At 46.3% G+C, this 21,693-nt stretch overlaps 1 protein-coding gene across 1 annotated transcript in view; it reads left to right on the top strand.

Moving 5' to 3' along the window:
- The window catches only part of Ctdp1 (CTD phosphatase subunit 1), a 59,760-nt gene extending 40,451 nt beyond the window's left edge, over nt 1-19,309 (top strand). The window contains exons 12-13 of the mRNA XM_028768930.1: nt 7,448-7,635; nt 18,511-19,309. Coding sequence (XP_028624763.1) covers nt 7,448-7,635; nt 18,511-18,652 — 330 coding nt within the window. The 3' untranslated portion in view covers nt 18,653-19,309. The remainder of the gene's footprint in view (nt 1-7,447; nt 7,636-18,510) is intronic.
- The last annotated feature ends 2,384 nt before the right edge of the window (nt 19,310-21,693 follow it).

Here is a 21,693-nt window from a genome sequence, read left to right as displayed (position 1 = left end):
CTAGCAGAGATGACTAGAGTACCCAGTTAAGAGAGTGAACAAAAAGTAGCATCATGGAGGCAGTAAGGTAGAGTTACTCATCCAGGTCTCAGGTGGAGCAGAGGGTCCCCTTGTATAAGACTTCATATGATAGAACATGCAGCAAACAGCACATAGATTATCATGAAAGCAGGCACTTTGGATCATCCAGCAGCAATGCAGGTGAAGTTGAAGCAGTCAGCTGGAGTTCTGGATTGTTCTCTGTGGAAGGGCTTCCTGTGGCTGACCTTTGTTTCCCATTTCCACTGTAGGCACTACTTCACCCTAGAATAGATAAGGTTAGCCACTGATAGAAGGGCTTCACCTTCTAGGGGTTCTCAAGGACTCTTGAACTGTTCATTGTTCTCTTCCTCCCTGTCAAGAGTTGAGGTGGGCTAGCTAATCCTTAGATGGAAAATTGTAGAGGACACTTTGGAACAACATGCTTGGGTCTGAGCCAGCTTCTCCTTGAACTTAAATAGCACACGCCACTTTACCAAGGTAATGTACATTACATTATCCAAGACGGTTATGGCAAAGGCACTTCTCAGTTCTCTTAGAAGAGCATGAGTTTGACGGCTTAAGTGTTTATGAGAACATGGGTTTTGTGCATTCTGTTAGTCTGACAACCTCAGTCAGTCGGGCCCATGGTCAGAATTTACACTCTGATTTACACTCCTAATTTAGTTTATTCAGTTTGCCAGCCACAAAGGAAAAACATTTTAGGCACCAGTATGTGGCCTCAAGCCTCCTGAGTTCATGCCTGAGAGAAGAGGCATGTGCTAACAGTGAAGCAAATCACATTCCTCATTTGAGCAGAGCCCATCCATGGCCATTGTAGCTGGCCTGGTGGGCAGGATCTTACCCTTGAGAGTGGGTGCTGGCAGTCCCACTCCTGTAGTGTAATTGTTAGCATGCTGCCAACAACCCTGACCTTCCTTGACCATGGCTAACAATTGAGGCCAAGTGCCTGGGCATCCCAGGCCTAGCCAAGTAGTTCAGAGAAACCTAGAGTCCCAAAGGTTCTACATGATGGGGCTGTGCCCCAAGTTGCTCCCTCACAGGCAATCAGCAGGAGGACCTACTACCCAGCACGTAGGTGCCTTTTCTCCTCTGGCCTTCCAGCGAGTGCAGCAAGGCTCTCACTATGTTGTGTTAGGTATCTCATGAAGGCTCATCATAGTCTCTTGGATCACAGGTCGTGGTTGCTGAATCCTTCCCAGACAATATCAAATTTCTTTAAAAAGAATAGTTGCACATGTAAGATGCCAATGTGTCCTTTTAAGCCTGGAGATGTACAATCCCTTGTCACATTATGTAGGGATAGTCAAGCTTGGAGCAGCTGCAACAGGCACTTCCATAACCTTAAGCTGCTTGAGTATACCTCTCTGTATTGACTGCAGTGACTCCTGTCCTGTGACTCACCTCCTGTCCTTGTAACTATTGAAGGTTGCTTGGTCTAGTACAACACCCAGTCTTTCTCAGTATGTGGGAAGAAGACCGGAGAGATGCAACAGCTGTCATCCATAAAAAGATGAGAATCATTTGCCTTCTTCCTCTGCTGGTGACGTAGCTCTATCCCAGGATGTGTATTCTGTCTTAATTTATCATCAGCCTTTCATCCCAATAAAAGATAAACCTTTCTCTCCCCTGCACCCTCAGTAAGTTCTTCGGTGGGTTTTTGTTTTGTTTTGTTTTTTGTTTTTTTGTTTTTTCTTGCCAGCAACATCTACTTTAAATATGGTCTAGTTTCTTGAACTAAAGATCCTAAAGATCTGTGAAGCTAACTTCACCCTGCCGTCTCTCTGCATCCTCTACCTTCCACCTGGAAGTTACTGGGGTCCTAAAATACCTAGGATAGTCAGTCTCTTGTGTGTTCTGTGTCCCCACAGAGGAAGTTCCTCTGCTATGTCCCTGAGCATGCTAAGCTTCTGCAGTGGAAGGCAGGCACTAGTGCGTGTAGACACAGCTGCGGCTGGGTGGAAGGTGAGCACCATGCAGGTGGGTTGTGTGGGTGGGCATCAGTGCAGGGAGGTGTTAATACAGTTCTGCAGACACAGTCTCAGGAGTGATTCATCCTGAAGATCACTTAAGATACGTGGAAGGCAATAGACAGAGATAGGGGAACCTCAGAGTAGTGCTAACAGTGAATATGACTGAGGAAAGTGGGCTGGAGCAAGAAAATTCTAGAAGAAATTATGACTAAGAGTATCTGAACCGAAGAGGAGGCAGACAGCAGTCTCTCTGTACAGGTTGAGCTGGCCAGGTGTGGAGGTGGATGGGTTCAATCCATACTATGTCTGCTTCAGGTCCAGACCTTCCCAATATTTTTTGTTGGGATCAGAGAGATCATGGGTACGTGTGTTGGCTTGTTGTGTGCATGAGGTGGGGGGTACTCTCGCATAATCACTAGCTAGACAGGTGTAGTCCTTTCTTCTTAATCTGATATGTAGGTTCTGTGGAGAGAGAGGAGGGTGGGAACTATCCCAAGGATTGATTGACCCCCATGGATTCCTATATACTAGGAAAAAGTTTGCACAGTTATTTGTTGAAATTTAAATGCTTGTTTTCATGGTGGCCAAAATGTTTGTGTATTACTCCCAAGCTTCTTTTTGCTGGTTTGTGATTATATCTTGTGATTTGATCAGGAATGGCTCCCATTTTCTGTCTCATAGCCACATGTGTTGTATACTCTCTTGGACAGGATGTATTTGGTCAGCCATGAAACCAGGAGACGAGACTATGACTTATAATTCTCAGTGCTAGAGAATTCTGTGTCTCCAGTGATTTCATTTTTCTGCTTTACTATTGTGGACAATCTGTTTATCTTCAGATTATTAACAAATAATAACTTTAAAAAACAGTGGGCAGAGACAAGACCTGAAGAGAAGATAGAGGGATGCTATGGGATACTGAAGCAGAGACAGATTCATTATCGTATCTCTGCACCTGCCTGATTCTGGGGATGACCAGTCACCCCAAAGGAACTGGGGCATGTGCCTGCAGTGGCTGTGGAGAGGAGCAGAGTCACCTGCAGCCAAGTGCCACGCTTGTCTCTTCTAGTCTTTCCCATTGGTCACTGTTCTCCTTGGCTAATCCCCACCTCCCAAGACTTGCTCCTCCAGGGTAGGGAATCTAAGCACATGTGACCGGTGCTTGCTAGGTGAGGGCTGCATGTGTGTTGCTTAGCCACAGTCCAAGAACAACATCCTGATCACCAGTGTTTGCACCCTAAGCTAAAACCTGATGCTGTGAGAGTGGGTGTGTTCCACTGAACTCGGTCGGCACTCGTCTGCTCAGGTCTGCTCCTGTTCCCATTATAACAGTAATTACCACTGTTTATGTTTATAGTTGATTTATATATATAATTAATTACCCTGTGGCTAAGATCAACAGCAGTAGTAATTGACACTGAATTAGACTCTGAAAAGAGCCTCAGTTGTAAGCATGTACTGTGTCCACCTCTGATGAACAGTGTCATGACAGCAGTCACTCTACCCTCTCGTCAGCTTGTGACTGGATCTTAGACAGTTTCCTAGTTAACCAAAGCTATTTCATCAGCAGAGATCGTTGAGCCACTTGGTAACAGCCTGTCCTACATAGGACGCTCTTTGATGGTATGGGGATATAAAAGATCTTCATCAGGTGTCTATGCTTGGTTTTAATTTTTTTTCTTTTAAGGTGATAAATGTTTGGAAGAATGATCTGTGTCTTTGGCCCTCTGTTTCTTGAAAATGTTGGTCTCTGGAGTTTTAGTGAGATGGCCTTGTTGTGTGAAAGCCTGTGAGAGACTTGAAGGTTGTCATTTGTTTCCATCACCCTGGAGTAAAGAACTTTGTGGGGAGGAAGCCTCTTCAGGAATGTGATTGGGAATAAATATGCCTCTCCTTTGTATATTATTTCTAGGAAGAATTTTAAAAATGAATCCTACACACTTAAGGGACATGTTTTGATAAAGTAGTAAAAATTTTAAAAATACTTTAATAAGATGACATTGCTAAGATGCTCTATCTTGCTCTGTAATCTCGTTTCAAAAACAAGGTGTTTTTGTAAAGTGTGGTCCCAACAGGAGGACAATTCATGAACTTCGCATCAAAAGACAATTCTTTATACAACAGTGCTAAAAATGGGACTTCTTTTCACATTCTTATAAATATGAAGCTCACCTGTTGCTTACAATTTTTTTAATTTTGTATTTTCCGAGTGTGCATATTGTACACTTTTTGGGGATATGCTTAGTAATGCTGTGTGATTTTTCTGGAGGTTGATAACTTTGCTTGCGGTAGATTTTCTTTAAAAGAATGGGCAGTTACATGCATACTTCAAAAGTATTTTTCCTGTACAAAAAAAAAGTTATATAGGTTTTGTTTGCTATCTTAATTTTGGTTGTATTATTTGATATTAACACATTTTGTATAATTGTATTGTATGGCTGTATTGAATCATGTAGTATCAAATATTAGATGTGATTTAATAGTGTTAATCAATTTAAACCCATTTTAGTCACTTTTTTTTCCCCAAAAAAATACTGCCAGATGCTGACGTTCAGTGTAATTTCTTTGCCTGTTGAGTTACAGAACGTGGTGCTCAGTTGTAGAATGTATTGTACCTTTAACACCTAATGTGTACATCCATGTAACAGAAAGGGCAACAATAAAATAGCGATCCTAAAGAAAGATGATGGCAGAAAGAGATCTGTAAGCACAGCCTTATTTTCTTCTGTTGTCCAGAATACTTACAATTCTTGAGCCTCCCAGAAATTGGAAGCTAAATAAAGCAACTCGAGTTTCCTTAAAAAAAAAAAAAAAAAAAAGAACTTTGTGGGGTTTAGAATGTGATTTGCATAAGTCACTTTGAGAGCATATCTGTTACTTTCAAACAGCATTTGTGTGGCAGTTTTAAATTCTCTGGAGCAGTTTCAGAGCACCTTGAGTGTTTTCCAAGTTTGGGGTTTTTCACATGTCATTAAAGTTTCTCTTTGGCCTTCAAAGTATTTTCTGTTCATAAAAATAGCTTCTCAGTTGACATCATTCCCCTTAAAATACATTCTATCACTGTATTAGTTTTCTGTGGTAGATAACAAGTAGTGCAGATGCAGAAGCTTGAAGGAGCCTCTATCTTCCTCTGCATACTCACAGGGTCAGGAGTCAAGTGCAGGGGAGTGGGGTCCCTCCGCAGGGCCTCAGCATTCTCATCAGCTAGCAAGCTCAGTGTCTTCCCTGCTCCTGCTGGGTACAGATTAATTCTCACTGTTGTAGGAATGCAGTCCTGAGGAGGGCATGGGTTGACACTCTCTCCTTGGCATGACCACTAGGCCACTGGACACCAGTGGGAGAGTCTCTTCTAGGTGGCCAAAACAGCCTTGTGTCATAATATCCATGATAGGAATGGCATTTGCCCTTGGAGTGAGCTACAGATTCCTGCTGTCACCGTGGAGTGCTTGACTCCCTGCTGACCTTCAGGTGCCCACCACTCAAGTAGTTCCAACTCCATCTGTGAATAAAATACAAGGCCTTGTCCAACAGCAGAAATACTGTGGGAAGTCCCCTCTATCCTTTGTAACATCATCAGGAAACTTCTAGAAAAGAGTGACTTAATGTATCTATCAATACATTCAGTTTTTCTATCAGAAGATTCTACTACTCAGAATATTGGTTCTTTGGAACAAAGAAATAAATACATTTATGTGGGTTCCAAATCCATTGATAATAGTAGAAACATGATCCTTGGAGGTCATCTCTGGAGAGTCATGTGAATGGTGGCACATTTAAGGTCATTCTAGTTCTGTTTGGTAAAGCTGATATGGAGCCATTCTCTGGGAAGCCCTGCATATTCACCCTCTGATTTCTGTACAAGGATAGGAAGAGGCTATCTGTCAGTCTCTTGCAGAGGAGGAAGAAGGACCACACAGGCCACTGGGCTTGTGGGCTGGCTGCTGATCCTGTCCCTTGTGCTCAGGCGTCACTGTCTGTCTGGCTGTCAAGTTGTAAAAAGACAGATTCTCAGAGAGCTGTCTCCTGAAAGTGGCTGGCGGAGCCACATGCTGCTGTGTGTTGATAGACACCACATTTGATATGCTTTGTTGCCATTTTTTGAAGACTCAGGACTTAATTGGCTATTTGTTGATTTTTTTTCCATGTCATGTGCTTGCTTTTAAGTTTTGCCTTAACATTTAAAACAACTTTCCTGTTGCGTATTTTAAATTAAGTTTATTACAGATAGTTTTCAAAAGTCTGTTGACACATTTGTAAAAGAATGCCTTTGGGAAATTCCTGTCATTCCCAAATAGAAGCTTGATTGAAATGAGGTCAGACTTGGTGTATGCTCAGTTGTGGCTTGGCTTTTAAGGTGTTTCTCTAGGTCTTCAGCCAGCCATCAGAGTTAATGAATGCTCAGGTTAGCTGTCTGCCACACAGGAATGCTGGCATAGATGTTTGAAATGCCTTTCTGATCAAGATATAGATGCAGTCAACCATACAAACACTGGTGGCCATGCAACTCACCCAGGTTGCCCCTTGGCTTTTCAAAGCTATGCTGTGGGTAGAAACCCACGAGGGAGCTGCTCATCAGGACTGACGGGCAGGATTCTAACACACTGTCATTGCTGAAATCTAGTAAATGGTTCACTCGTGCAGCTGGACGCACCCCCTCTCTACTCTGTGGCTTTCCTTTGTCCATCTCTACAGCGCAGGAGAGCTAAGAGCTGGGGCCAGGATGCCAAAGCCAGCTGCTGGCTCTGTGCCTCCTCTGCATAGCATCAGCCCCCATGTGCACAACAGGGTAACACCAGCCTCTTCTCTGGTACTGAGGTACAAGGTGGTTCACTGTAGTGGTGGACCCAAGTGAGGTTCCCCAAATGCCTGCTTGTCATCTGGCTTTTGTTTGTTGTGCCTTCCCCCTAAGTTCTCCGACCATGACATCAATATAATATGTGAAAACGTAAGCCTGGGCTGGGCGGTGGTGGCGCACGCCTTTAATCCCAGCACTTGGGAGGCAGAGGCAGGCGGATTTCTGAGTTCGAGGCCAGCCTTGTCTACAGAGTGAGTTCCAGGACAGCCAGGACTATACAGAGAAACCCTGTCTCAAAAAAACAAAAAAAAGAAAGAAAGAAAGAAAGAAAACTTAAGCCCGTGAATGGAAGCTACCTTCCCTCCTCAGGACTCCAGTGGGCAAGCTCCCTGGGCATTTCTGAATGAGTCTCAGTACACCTCTGTTCTTCTGCTATTGTTTAAGCTTAGTTTCAGTCCCCAGCATTCAAGTAGAAAACAGAACTGAATATCGGACCCCTGCAGAGTGGCACTGAGTCTGCTCTTGTATGGAGATGGTGGGAATCTGTTGCAGTCCTTCCTGGGCAGGTGTGGATCATGTGACTCCTACAGAAAGCCAACTTGCAAGACAACTCACTCACTGACTCTCCACCTTTTGACAGGTCGATGACATCCTTGGAGAAGGCAGTGATGACAGCGACAGCGAGAAGAAGAAGCCAGAAGACCAAGACAATGAACAGGAGAGAGCACCGAAGCCCAGGAAGCCTAGAGCCCCAGGGATCCGAAGAGAGCAGCCTGTAGGGTTGCCCTCATCTGGCGAGAGAAGTGCCACTGGCATGCGTGGGCCCAGGTAAGGAAGGTGGTCAGGGAAAAAGGGTGTCCAAGGGTCTGGACAGTGGAGAGACCATGCAAGGGAAGAAATTCAAGGGAGGGCAAACAGCAGGCAGTGCCAAACCTGCACACTGTCTTTGAGGTTCTACACATCACATCCTGTAGGTCACTCTCATTGACACCTGCATTTTCACAACAGTGGGAAGGGAGAAAAGAAACCTTGGCTGTTTGGGCATCCTCAGCACTGTCAGATTGTCAGACATTTATGGGAACTTGGTTCTGACTGTATGTTCTCAGTTCTGCACTGAGAGATCTGGCTGCCCCACCTTAGGATGAGGAAGTGGCCTGAGGTGCACCTTTGCCCTTGCTTGTAGAAGCATGGTCCTTATGTTCCAGGAGCCTACCCTTGAGCCATGGAGAAGCTACCTTGTCGTCCCTTCTCCTGTGTACAAGTATAAACACTGATGAAGTGATCCTGCCATGGGGAACTCTTCCTAAATATAGGGGGTCACTGTAATGCCGAGTTCCCAGCTTGGCAGTGGGTGTCCTGTCACTAGTGGGCAGTCAAGTGGTGGAGCAAGACTCATGCAGCTCCATCTGCTGCTATCAGAATGGCATGTGGTGCTTTGTCACGTGTTTGGGAGCCATGCATGGCTTTCACCCCCTCAATGACTAGTTGGTGCTTTTTCAGTCGACAGAATGATCTCATCTCTGCTGTGTTTCTTTTCACCTGTCATCTGCTTCTGCCTCAGTGTTCCGTTGCACGGCTGCTGAATAGCTTCCATGCAGAGTTGTGGAGCTAGGTTTCCTGGCTTTGTGGTCTTAGGAACACATGTTTCTACCAGATGCTTTAGGCCCTGTCTTTTTAACATAAACCTTAGTAAAAGTTCACCCATTTTAGTGAACACATAAGGGACCTACTAATAGGAGGTCCCTTATTCCCCACTAATTTGAAATTAGTACCTGGATATATGGTGGGTTTCTCTTTTGCTCTGTTGAACCTTGTATGCCATTACTGGATAGTGGTAGGACATATCCTCAGCAAGTTAGTTTGCCTTTAAAATTTGTTTTAACAAGTTGACATGAACTTATGTAAAATTCAGAAAACATTACAAGACATAGAATAAAAGATAACCAAGTCAAGGGTCCCACCCCAAGCCCTGCACTTGCCCTGGCTCCATTTTCTGCCTCCTGAGTTGCATTTTCACTGTTAAAGAAAAAGAGCATGCTTTAACCTTTTCCTTGCCTCAGTCCTGCCGTGTAATTTTGGGTTTAAATTGTGGGACTATGCATTATTTATTGTGACCTAAGTCATTTCATAATCATCTTTGGTCCCCTTGACCTGATAATTCTCACTTTTATTTGCTTAGTGTTTGTCCCTGTCTGTGTAGTACAAAGTCACACGTCACTGTTGTCCTCTCTCATGGCTTTGGGCAGGATGCAGAGCTCAGTAGTAGTGTGCTAGGGGCCCTTTTAGAACAAACAAAAACATGGCTTTATCAGTGTTGGTCTTTGTCAGTGTTGGTGTGTGCACGCATAGCTGTATGGCATTCCTGTGGCCTCGAGGTCATGGCGACCTTACTGCATCTGTGTAGCCTTGGTGATGTAGCCCTGTGGCCATAAAATACCCAGTGAAAATGTATGCTACCATATCTGGGGACAAAGAGACTAAAAATATATACAAGACAAAGCCCTACTGCACTCAGCCTTTGGATGTGAATCCACTAAGCCCATGTGAGTACAGCTACTTTCTGGCAGAGAGTATCGTGCTGTCCTGTGTCCTTGTCTAAGAATTCCAGTACAGTAGGTCCTTGAGCTTGCTCATCCAAGCTGCCTTGCCCTATACCCTCTCTCTAGGGCTCAGGGTCTTGCCTTATCCTTAGTGCTATCCTTTCTGTGGTCTTCACGCTCAGAGTGTGCTGCTGACTTGCACCTCACAAGCACGCTTTGTCTATGAACCTTAGACAGCTCATCTGTGAGAAATATCACCAGCTCAGCAGTCTGGCAGAGCCTCTGTTTACAAAGAAATGCAAACAAGATACATCCTAAGAGTCTCCTCTGGAACTCAGTTCCTGGTGCTGTTCTGCAGCGGCTTGTGATGTGTAGAGTTGCTGAACTTCCTGGCATCCGCGTGAGAATAGCAGCAGTAGAGCTCAAGTGCTCTCTCATCTGCCTGCCCTTTGACCATTGTTAGTGAGTGGCAGCACTCAGAGCGTCTGTGACTGAGGTCCACTTACACCAGGAGCAAATGGAGATGGTTGCTTGTAGAGGGATAGTCTGTATTCCCACGGTTAGGCTCGGGACAGAGGGGATCACAGCTGAGCAGGGATCAGGATTTTCATTATGCAGTTAGGAAGGAGTACTTTCCGGTCTCAGTGAAATGCTGCAGAGTCGTGTCACATTAAGAGAGATGTACAGCTTCTATACTAGATCAAGACGAACCACAGTCTTTGCACATGAGTCATGTGTTTTGGTAGCTATGTCTTTATGTCTGGGAAGACAGTAGGGTCTATAGGGAAGCTTGGGACCAGCCTTGGGGAGAGAATCATGGAGGATTCGTCTACTCCTAGGATTAGACCCCAGGCCCCCTTGAGAGCCTGAATGTAAGAGGGCTACATCCTGCTAATAGTCTCAGTTGCACTCTCAGTCAGAGAGAGAGGCACTGGAGCTGTCCCCATCGGGCCATGGCTGCCACCTCTGGTTAGGTCACATCCAGGCTGCATCTCTAGTCTTAAGTCCATGTGGAAGGGGAATGCAGGAAGACTCTAGACTCTCGGTCTTGGGTGTAGGAGCCACCGTATGTGTCCAGGGGGAGTGGGGTGGGCAAGGTTCTGGTCCCTGCTCTGTTCCTTGTTCATTGGGCTCTTGGGCACATCCCTGCCTGTATTTTATCTACTCTATCCCCATTTTAACATTATTTAATGAGAAATCAACCTGGTCTCAAGCCTAGGCTGTGCCAGAGTCAGGATGAGTCATTTATGCAAAACCCACCTGATTTAGGAAGAAGAGTTTGTGTGTAGCTGGCCTGTGCAGAGTGGTGCAGCATTCAAGATGGATTAGCCTGATATATGCTCACATGATTGCAAGGGAACAGGCCTGTCCACTCACTAGCTCCTTGGGTAAGAACTCTGTTCCTATCATTGCTATTCTGTGGTTTTAACTAATTATTTTGGAACTTAAGGGCAGAAGAACAAATATCTCACAGGCTGGAGGAGAGCTTGCTAGTAAATAAAAATTACACTCCTCACCCTGCTTGTTCCTCACCACCAAGACCCATGTCATCCACAGCAGGTCTCTCAGGGAGAGCTGCAAGTTCCCATGGCCTTTGATACTATCATGCACGAGCTGTCTCTGATAGCTAATAATGACTGACAGAGCCAGCTCAGCCTCCTAGAAATTGGACAGGAGAGCAACATTCTGAACAGGTCCAGCTCCCATTAACACCCGCCCCCCACCACCACATCCATTGTTCTCTATGTAGTTTTATCTGTGTGCCAAGTCACACTCCTTAGTGTATGCATAGCCGCACAAACCAATCTTTTGATTTGTGTTAGAAGTTAGAAACACGTGCATCTGCATGTGCAGCATACCTAGACCTGTCCCTACTCAGTGAAGACAGGAATAAAGCAGGTTAATACATGCCCCCACATATTAATGCTGCTGCCCTCTGCTCTTCTGTCTACCAAAGAAACCACACAAGGGACAATCAAGGTGTCAACAGTACACACTTGGCAGGCCGATGACTCTTACAGGATTGAATGTGGTTTAAAACAGCACTGTTTATTAAAATAGTTCTGCATCTTTTTGAATAATAAACCTTGGCACTGGTCCATGTATGCTGTGACAACAGTGAATTCAGAAAGCTGAAATATTGGGGAGGAAATTTACATCTATTATTCATATTCATATCCTTCTACCACATTGAATTTGATATGCTTTTCTCAGGCTTTCAGATGTTCCAAAATTAAATCTGCTAATATTTCTCTGTAGAGTTGTGCAGCTGGTTGTGAGAACAAAATATAAATATTGCATGTTACACTAAGAGGAAATGAAGCAGATCAGTTGTAGGCACTTATTACTATGGCCTACAGCTGTCTGTTTCTAATTTTTGAGGTAATTTTTAATTACCTAAATTTACTCGTGTGTATTTTAAACTGTATTGTAAACATTGTTTTAGCCAAGAGTGGAGCCTGTACATCATTTTCTCTAAAGCTCTGCCTGAGTCAGTTGCAGGTTGTAGCCATGAAGGGCTGGCCTAGTCTGCCTGTCCATGGTAGGAATCGTCACTGAAGGCCTGAAGGCCTGCTGTCCCAGTTCTCACTGTGGACTGCTCACCATCTGTCCCCTCTTCAATGGACCTGCTGTTCTGTCCTTTTTCCTCATGGTCTTACTGCTCCAATCTGTCTGTCCTCTGTGGTCTTCCTATCTCTGGTTTCCTCGGAGTCACAGCCCAGGCACGTGTCCTTGTGTGCCACCTGATCCCTGAGTTTCAGTAAGAGTCATTTCCTTCTAAAGGTCATGCAGTCCCTCTGATCTGTTACCCATGGGTCAGACACTGCCCCTGTGTTTAGAGCCTATGAGGGTCAACTCCTTGAGATTCAAAAAAAATAGAATAGCACCCGCCAATGTGCTTCCTGTGAGCCTTAAAGGAGATAGCACCCAACTAGAGCTGGGTGGTGACTGCTCTGTCTGCACCCTTGTGGAGCCAATAGTGTAAGTAGTACAGCTTATGCTGCCCTCCGCAGCTCAGAGGCTGTATGGAAAGAGTCTATCAAGCCAAAGTATCCTGCAAATGAGAAGCCTGTTTGAAAATGCAGCTCCGATGTCTGTACTTTCTTATTTGAAATTTAGAATAGTTCATCATTTGGCTCTGGATCCAAAACAGTATTCCACCTTTACTTTCCTTTTACTTATATGCATAATTGTAAGTGCCGGTTAAAACAATGAAAATTTAGAAGAACAAACTGACCTTCATAGGATTTTTTGAAGAACAGAAAAAAGTGGTATTTATACTCTGCCTACTGTTTTTAAACAGTCAAAGCTTACTGTGATGGCATATGCTGTAGTTCTAAGGAGGCAAAAGCCAAAGGATTGGGAGGCCAAGGGCTACTTGATGTCCTGTCTCAAGACCTCTCCCCATGAAGAAGTATGTAGAAAAAATGTGCTTGAGGGAATTAACTCTCCATAGCAAAGCCAGGCTCTGTGTGGCTGAGCTCTGTGCAGCAAACCCCAGGAGGAAGTGAGAATTTCTCCAAAGTCTAAACCAAGTTCCTTGCCTTCTGGAGGGTGGGCTGGGGAATAGGGCTTGGCACTAGAGAAAGCAGGGAGGCCTAGCAGTGCTGACCTTTGAACTCACTTGGAGTTAGTTCCCATACCAGAACCACACTTTGTGATTGAGATTGACAGCCCAGGAGTCATGAAGTGTGCATTGCTGTTTGAAAATGAAAACTCAACAGGTGACATCAGCATTTGACAGTAGCCAGCCGAATCACATGGAGAGAGCCTCCCTCCATCAGTGTTGGCCGCCTCCCCCAGGCTCCTCCCCCCAGCATAGGCGCACAGGATGCTGCTGTCCTCCCGCTCTGTTGTCCAGGACCTGACAGTGACATTGGAAATAGAGTAAGGTGCCTTCCACATTTTTAGCCTTTAGATCATTTTGTCAGTCTTTGATACGGGTTTTGTAGTAGTCTTGTTTGGTTGGCTGGCTGGGGTTTTGTTTTGGAGACAGGGTCTCACTGTGTAGCCTTCACTGTCTGGAATGCAGAGATCTACCTGTCTGTCTTCCAAGTGCTGGAATTAAGGCATGGTTGCCTCATGCCTGGCATCTTTGATGTTTTTGTCTTCAGTTTTAGGTGATAAGATATCTTTTCATATGATTATATTGTAATAGGTTCTGGTTAAGCATCAGTGTTCATAGGAAGCAGGTGTCGGCATGTGGAATGGCTTCAGAGTCACTTTTCAGTCTTAGGTTCAAAACACCTGAGGGTTAGGCCATCAGCTTTTTACTGTAGACTCCTTCCCAGCCACTCCTGTTTTTTTTGAACATACCTGCTGTCAAGACACCACTGGGTCTGTCAGGATTCACTGAAGTTGCACTGTTGAGGTATTTAAGGTATTGACCATGGGATGTTCTCCTGGGTGCTCTGTGGGCCACCACTAAATGCTGGCCTGCCATGAGGCATTCACTGCTTGGCTTTAGAAAGGAGGTTGTGAGAACCAGTTCTTGTGCCTTTTGCTGTGTTTCTCTGAGCTTATTCCTCCTGCCCTTCCTGGATCCTACCAGGCATCTGCCCCCTCACACTTACTCATTGTCTTAGTTAGGGTTTTCCTGCTGTGAACAGACACCATGACCAAGGCAACTCTTATAAGGACAACATTTAGTTGGGGCTGGCTTACAGGTTCAGAGGTTCAGTCCATTATCATCAAGGCAGGAGCATGGCAGCATCCAGGCAGGCATGGTACAGGAGGAGCTGAGAGTTCTACATCTTCATCTGAAGGCTGCTAGCAGAATACTGACTTCCAGGCAGCTAGGATGAGATGCAGCTGGGCCCTCAAAGTGGGGAGGCTGGCTGTTCTGTGCTAGTTATCCATTGGCTGCTCAGTCACAGTTTGGGGCTGCCCCTGTCCTTGGCTCACCTCATCTGAGGATGCTGTTGAAAAAAGAAGCATGGAAAATGAAAGGGACTTTTTTTTTCTAGTAGAGTATATGTGAATTTCTTTATTTTCATATGCTCATTTTGCTACAGACTCTGGTTATTGCACAGTGTAGGATGGCCTCAAGCTCACAAGCCTTTTGACTACTGAGATAATAGGTGTGCGCCCCTACCTTCTCTGTCGGAATCTTCTTTCTTTCTCTCTTTCTTTCTTTCCTTCTTATTTATTAAATCAAATTGTAATTTTTACTTATTCACACAGGGGTTATAAACACAAAAAGGCAGGATGTGGGGAAGGGGATGACACTGGAGCGTGGGTGTTCAATGGGAGTGCAGATACCTTTTAGAACAGGGTATTGTCTGGGTGAAGGTTCAGGGGACAGGTCACTATGACTCTGCCTATGATTTACTTGTCCTTATCTAAGTTGGTATTGTCTGCCAAGGCTACCTATCTACAAGGTCTATGACTACTCAGGCTGGTAAATTTCCACAAAAGCTGCCGTCTACGATGCCTTATAGCCATCTGTTTCAATGTTTTTCCACTGAGACCCAAGACTTGGTGTTAGCATACATGTATGACAGGCCTATTGTTGATTTTAGGCCTATGGCTGATTTTAGGCCTTCAGTGTATAAGCAGGGCTGCCCCTGACATCTCCTCCCTTCTCTAAGTATAGAAGGGCTGTGGCGATTCTAATCTTGTGAAGGCGGGTATAGAGGCCTGACCTCCAGTAATTGAAGGGGACTTTGTAATGGCTCCAGTCCCCCTGTCGTTATCCAGTTAGGAACGAGGACCATACCCATCCCAATGTCTTTTTCCTGGAGAGGGGATACTTTTGACATCAACCCCTATGCAGTCAGGCTTGTCCCTCAGGGAACCCAGATAGATATTTTTAACTTTTATTTATATTCCCTTGCAGTGCTTAGCCTCGCAGCCTAAGCAAGAATTCAGCTCGCCGGTCAGAAAGGGTTCTGGGTGGCCCCTCTCTGCTTGGTCTAGGGGCGGAAGTCTGGAAGGGACTTTTGAGGATGAATAAAAGTTATTAAAGCTCTTGGAGCATGGATGGCAAGAACTCATTTAAAATGCATTTCAGAATCTGGGGAAAGTTGTTCTGACTTCTGCCAGCTCTGAACCTCCTCCTCTTTTGCCACAAGGCTGAGGTGACCTCCTCTTCGGCTTGTTTTCATGTGTGTGCGCATGCACACATGCACAGGAACTGCATTCGCCTGTGTCTGCATGTGTAGCCATCAACACTGGTGTCTCCCTCTAGCACTTGACATTGTTTTCACATAGAGTCAGTCTCACTGAATCTGGAATGTACCATTTCAGCTAGGCTAGCTGGCAAGCACGTCCCCAGGATCCGCTTTTCTCCTCCCCAACCCTAGCTGGGGTTATGGATACGCACCATCACGACCAACTTTTACACGAGTGTTAGGGGTCCAAACTCAGATCCTCCTTCCTGCACTTTACCCACTGAGCCATCCTCTCCTCCTGCAGCCTCCTTGGCTTTCTGGCAGTAATGTTCATCTTAGACTAATGCTCCTGTCACAGGATGTCCTGAAGGTAGGACAGAGCAGAGGACACATGGATCAAAGCAATTGCATGTTGTGTGTAAGCATGCCGTTGGGCCCACTGGCGTTGAGTTCCTGTACCCAGCTTTAGGAGGACCCTCCTACACAGGGAGTGAGGTGTGCTGTGCCCCTGTTACCATGATTTACATTTCCCAGCATCTGCTGCTTGCTGCTGCTTTGAATTTTGGTGACTGTGTTCACTTACAGAGCGTTCCTCCTCTGGATTGGTTGTTGCCCTGCCACTTTCAGAATGTCTCATACACCGCGTCACTGTGGCCAAGTATACACCATCTGTCTTGTAAATCCAGTGTTTGCAACTTTGTGATCTGTTTGGCTAAACAGATACTCTCCCGCAGCCAGATACACTTTTGGGGAGGTTTCTTCTTTTGCTTCAAAATTCAAACTGTTTCTTTGAATAGTGGGTCCTTCTATTCCCTCTGACTTCCACAGATGGTGCTAGAGCAGCGAGCAGTGCAACTGCAAAGAAAGCAACCCCGCTCGTACCTCACATCCAATGCGGACACTGACTCGAGTAGACACGGGCCTGAAGAGAATTGAAACTCTCAGGAGACAATCTCTGTAATCGTGTGTTACACACTGAGTTTTTGGCAGCAATATAGAAAATACTGGCCATAAATCAATGGGTAACTCTTGTTTGTAAAAGGAAATGTAAAAAAACAAGAAGGTAGCTACCTCCAGATAGGGTGGTGCAGAGGTGCAGACCTGAGAGACTCCCATCTTGCAACAAGATGGGCTCCCCCCAGCCCTGAGCACTGAGCACCTGTACACAGCCTAATGATTGCTGAGGTGGAAAGTGCAGCCATAGTCACTGGATACAGTGAAGCCACAGTGAGACCTGGTGTACACTGGTTAGAACGCAAAGACCAGAAACAAAGCTGTGTGCCCCATAAGGGTAAGAAGGCCTGTCTGTCAGCAGGAAGAAGAGCTTCGACCACGATGGGAAGTGGTTGGTGGATTTCTTAGGGGAGCATCAGGCAGCTCCCATAGGTGTGCAGAGTTGGAGGTGTAACCTGGCAGCTCTGTGTTCTGTGTCTGCTGCATGGAAACCACCTGAAAGCTGAGAGCACCCTGGGTGAGCCTGAGGGCTTGAGCCTGGGACTGAGTACACAGTGTTCCTGGGCTGGGCCCCACATGTGGAACACAGGTAGTTTCCACAGGCCCCACCCCACCCCTGCCAATGTATCCTGCTTCTCTGTCACTCAGTCAGCATGTACTCCATGTGTATGGGCTATCCATAGCCTGGGACCAGAGGTGCAGGGTACGGCTGAGCTGGCAGATGGCCTTGGCTAGGCCAGGCGTCTCATGGAGGTTTACAGTTGACTGAAATGTTGTGGTTCTTAGTGTTAAAGTCACTGTAACACCGATCCCATGAGCTACCTGGAGGGGGCGCCTTTACTTAGCCACAGTGAGGGATTGTCTTGTCTAATGCTTCCTTCCAGTCACCGTGTCACACTGTACCTGCCTCACAGGAAACCACAATGCTTTCCTAACCCCATCAGTGAGTTCACGTCATTACGCTACCTACAATCTATGTATATGCTGCCACTGGCCATAGTGTAGATGTGTTAGATACATGTGTGTATGTTTGCCAAAGAAACTGTTGTTCTGTGGCCACAATTACATTGTATTTTCTCTTTGTTTTGTTCCAGGGTTGGAACTGTGAGCTGATGTTGCCCAGTTACCCTTTGTCAGGGTCAGATCAGTTAGGGCACTATGTATGTGTTTATATATACATATACATATACATATACATGTGATCTATGTATAGGTCATGAGATCAGAGTCATTCTAGTCTCGGGGCTAGGAGAGGACCATGCTGAGCAGCGTAGCTGCACACTAGTTCTGGTCTGCAGACTCCCTGGGAACAGGGTTCAGGGCTTAGAAACATGCACTACTGTTTGGTGGTTATATAACGTGCCAGTGGTTGTTTCTGTAGTAAAGTCACTGGTTTGAGTGACTGCCTGCCTGAGGAAATGGGTTTTAAAACAAGGACCCAGGCTGCACTTAGTTGCCTGAAGTGACTTTGGATTCCTTTCCAGTAACTTAGTCTTGAGTGGTTGTTGTAAAAGACTCCCATTTTGAGTTTTTATCTGGTTGTTCCTCTGTGGCTCTTACCTTGTCTTTATGCCTGTGTCTGAACCAAAGGAGTACTCATGTCATAAGGCCCCTGACTAACAGCTCTGGCTGTTCCTGTGACTAAGTCTTAGAACGCAGCATGGCAGCACAGTGGCATCCCGTGTCACTGTGGTGTTCATTCCTGTTGTCCACGCTCATAAGCATCCTGCTCTTTCCACTTATTACATGGAAGGCATCCCTTTACGCCTTGTTGGGTTAGAACCAGCTCCAGAGAGGTACGTAGGTCTCCTGCCGCCTGTGTTCTGGCCTGTTCTCCTTGTTGTGGCCTCTGCTGTTACACGTCTGTTGCCAGCACCTACAGAATTCCCCTTGTCGTAGCTTCATGCCTCCTTAGCATACACCTGAGGCTGGAGATGGTTTTCACCTACCCATCTAGATGTAGCCAAGTGCACAGTGTGCCCTCATAACATATCCTCCTGAGGCAGTGACCATGGCGTTGGTTTTGTGGTGGGATGGCTAAGGGGCCGCATGCTTGCCAGTATCTCACAGTGGTCCTGCTTCTCTTTTCTCTTCAGAGGCCACAAGAGAAAACTGAATGAGGAAGATGCTGCCAGTGAGTCCAGTGGGGAGTCCAGCAACGATGATGAAGAGGGCAGCAGTTCGGAAGCAGATGAGATGGCCGCTGCTCTGGAGGCGGAGCTTAATGACCTCATATGACTTGGACCCGCCCCATACCAGCCCTTGGCTTGGGTCCTTTTTCTCCAGAAAAACGTATATTTTGCAGAGCTCCACATACAGAAACACATTATTTTGCAGAAATAAGTGTTTGTAAGAAGTTTTACTATAGGAAAGTCTACTTTTTTAAGCAACAAAGTGTTCTGAGGAGTTGGTGTGTGATGCCAAAGAGCTCAACAGGGCCTCTCACGGCAAATGTGGCTATGTGATGTCTGGTCATGTAGTGAGGGCCTCGGGGGCTTGCCTTTGAATGCTCTAGCAGCATATTTAGTGTGAGGACAGGGACCCAGGAAGACTTAGAGAGCAATAGAGCAAAGCTGGCATCCTGGGCCTTTTTCACAGCCGATGCTATCAGAATTTCAATGTACATATGTGTGTACAGGACACCAAGACTCACAGGCAGGCCTGAGAGCCCCAGCCACCCTTCAGTCCCTCGGCGGATCTGCAGATGGCTGGGAGTTCCTGAGTTGGGTCTTTGTCTGCAGCCTGGGCTGCTGGGCCACAGCCTGCCAGCGTGGGCCGTGTGAGGAGGCGTGGCCTGGACTGCCCTGAGGTCCGATGTAAAGGTTTTGTATATTTCATACTCCACCCACCAGATCCTGCTTCCGTTTAATAAAGTCCTTTTTGTAAGTCGTGTTCTCTGGTGTTTGACAGCAGTGTGCAGCCCTCTTCAGATTCCCTCTCGCTGGCTCTAGCTCAGCAGCCCAGGGCCATGCTGGGCTGGGGTGACCAAGCCTGAGCTTGTCAGAGTTCATAGAACTACACAGTGCCCCTGTCTCCTAAGCTGTCTGAACAGAAGAGCCATAGTCGCTGTCTTTACAGCTTGTTCTGCAACCCTGTGGTCCTGGGAGACGTCTAAATGCACACTGTGTCTGTGAGGTCACATGGATGCTCCAGACCTGTCGAGGCAGTGGACCGTCTGCTCCAACAGTCAAGTGAGCAAACAGCAAAGGGTGAGTGAGCATCGGCACTTCCAGCAAGACAACTGCCCCACCCTCCGCGCGGGAATGGCAACTGGACTATAACAGTGAGAGGCTCGTAGTCTTTGTAGAGCAGAATGCAAGCTCCAGGCGGCATAAGAATTGGAACTTGCTCTGGTTTAGCTTTCCACTCTGCTAGGCTTTCTCCGTTGCCCACCCGGCTAAGATGGTCATGCTCTGCCCTGAGTGATGTGGACAAGGGAGTGATGGGAAGACTGCTGTGGGCCCAGAAATGAACATCGAGCAGGCCAACACCCAAAATCAGAGCCTCATTCTCACCAGAGCCTCCTGTCTCGCTCACTGGGTGCCTTTGTTTACTCCCACAGCAGAACCAAAATCTCTGTGTCTTCCAGTCAGCATCCCTAGGAAACAGTAGATGGGGCAGGAAGCCTCCTTGGCAGAGCTACACTGGGATGGATGTGAAAACAGGCCGTTAAGATCATCGTGGGACATGCCGAACAGCTCTCCTGGCCTTCTGCCCAGTGTTGGTCAACAGCAGCGTCTCCTCACAGTATCTTTCTGTCTTGGTCCTCCCCTAGACCATGTTCTATTGATCGAGGATCTAGAGCTGAAGGTGAAACTCGGGGCCTTCGGTATGATCGGCAGCTACTATGTCAGTGAGCTACAACCTTTGTTTGTTTGTTTGTTTGTTTTTAGGAAATGGGGTCCAGTCTGTTCATCATGTGACAGCCACAATATGCCATTGAGTAAATACTCCCTCATAAATGTTGATATTAACCATGCATTTCCCTCCATTCCCCACATGCCCCAGATGGCCAAAACCCCCTTTAATAGGACCCATACCCATCCTGGCCCAGGAAAATGAGTAGGACAGCTGCTGCGGCAGGCAGGTGGCCAGGCTTTGTCTGAAGCCGGGGAGCATGGACCTGCTGCAGATGCTGAGCCAGGGCAGGGCTCGTCCCAGCCCACCACCACCTGTGTGTACGGCTAGACCCATGGCTTCACTGTCCTGTTTGAGATGGGCCCAACACCAGGGCAACACACACACAGGGCGGGGATTGCTTAAAATGGACTTTCTTTGCCCACCTCAGTTTTTGCTGCCTTTGCACATCAATGCCATGGCTGGATCAATCAGGAAAGTGGTTTCCAAAGATTTTTAAGGATTCCATACTGACTCCTACCTGTCAGAACTAGGCTTATCTGACTGTCCACTAGTCCCCTGATCTGCAACCGTCTTGGAGACCTAGCCAGAGCTGGCTGCACACCTGTGGTGGTCAAATGTCGAGGAAAGCCTGGCACCAAACCAGGTCCTCTCTGGTTAGAGCTATGTAGACAGTGACATTTACACATTCAAGAAAGTATGCTCAATAGTTTGTACCACTATTTGAAATAAAATCTTAGGGATGTTGTTTCTCTGTTTTGTTTTTGTTTTTTTTTCTTCCAGACTAGAGACAGGGTCTCTATGTACCTCTGGCTGTCACAGCACTCACTGTGTAGACCGTAGACCAGGCTGACCTCTAACTCCAGAGATGCACCTGCCTTTGCCTCCTGGGTTCTGGGACTAGTCATGACAACACCGGCATGCCTGGCTGAGGTCCTTTCTATGATGTCAGGCTTTTTGCCTGAAGTAGCTTCGAGGAGATGCATGAACTAAAGCTTAACAAGAATAGGATGCAGTACACTTACAGAGCTGAGACAGGAGGACTACTGTGAATACAGGGTCAGTGTGGGTTGCAAGGGAACTCATCAAAGTCCAGAAGAAATCTTTATATATAAAAAAATTGAAAATCGGTAACTGAACTTGAATGTTTCCTCTCACTTCTGTTTTCCAAGACAGTGTCTTACTTGTGTAACCCAAATGTCACAGAGACTCATGATCAGGGTTGCAAGTGGATTATAGCCACATGCCATCGTGCTCAGTTTACTTTCTGATCTTTTTTGAGAAACAGTGTTGGCGTTTTGAGTGTATTTTATAATCCAGAGATTTTCATTATAAATTTTCAAGATGGTCATAACACACTGACCCTTGAGTACATTTGCTTTGTAGTAAGATGCAGACCTGGCTACAAAGCCTTCCCAACC

Source organism: Grammomys surdaster, unplaced genomic scaffold, assembly GCF_004785775.1.
Source record: "Grammomys surdaster isolate TR1022 unplaced genomic scaffold, NIH_TR_1.0 189, whole genome shotgun sequence".
Lineage (NCBI taxonomy): Eukaryota > Metazoa > Chordata > Mammalia > Rodentia > Muridae > Grammomys > Grammomys surdaster.
Note: the sequence above shows the minus strand (reverse complement) of the source record. Positions and strands in the feature narration are given on the sequence as shown.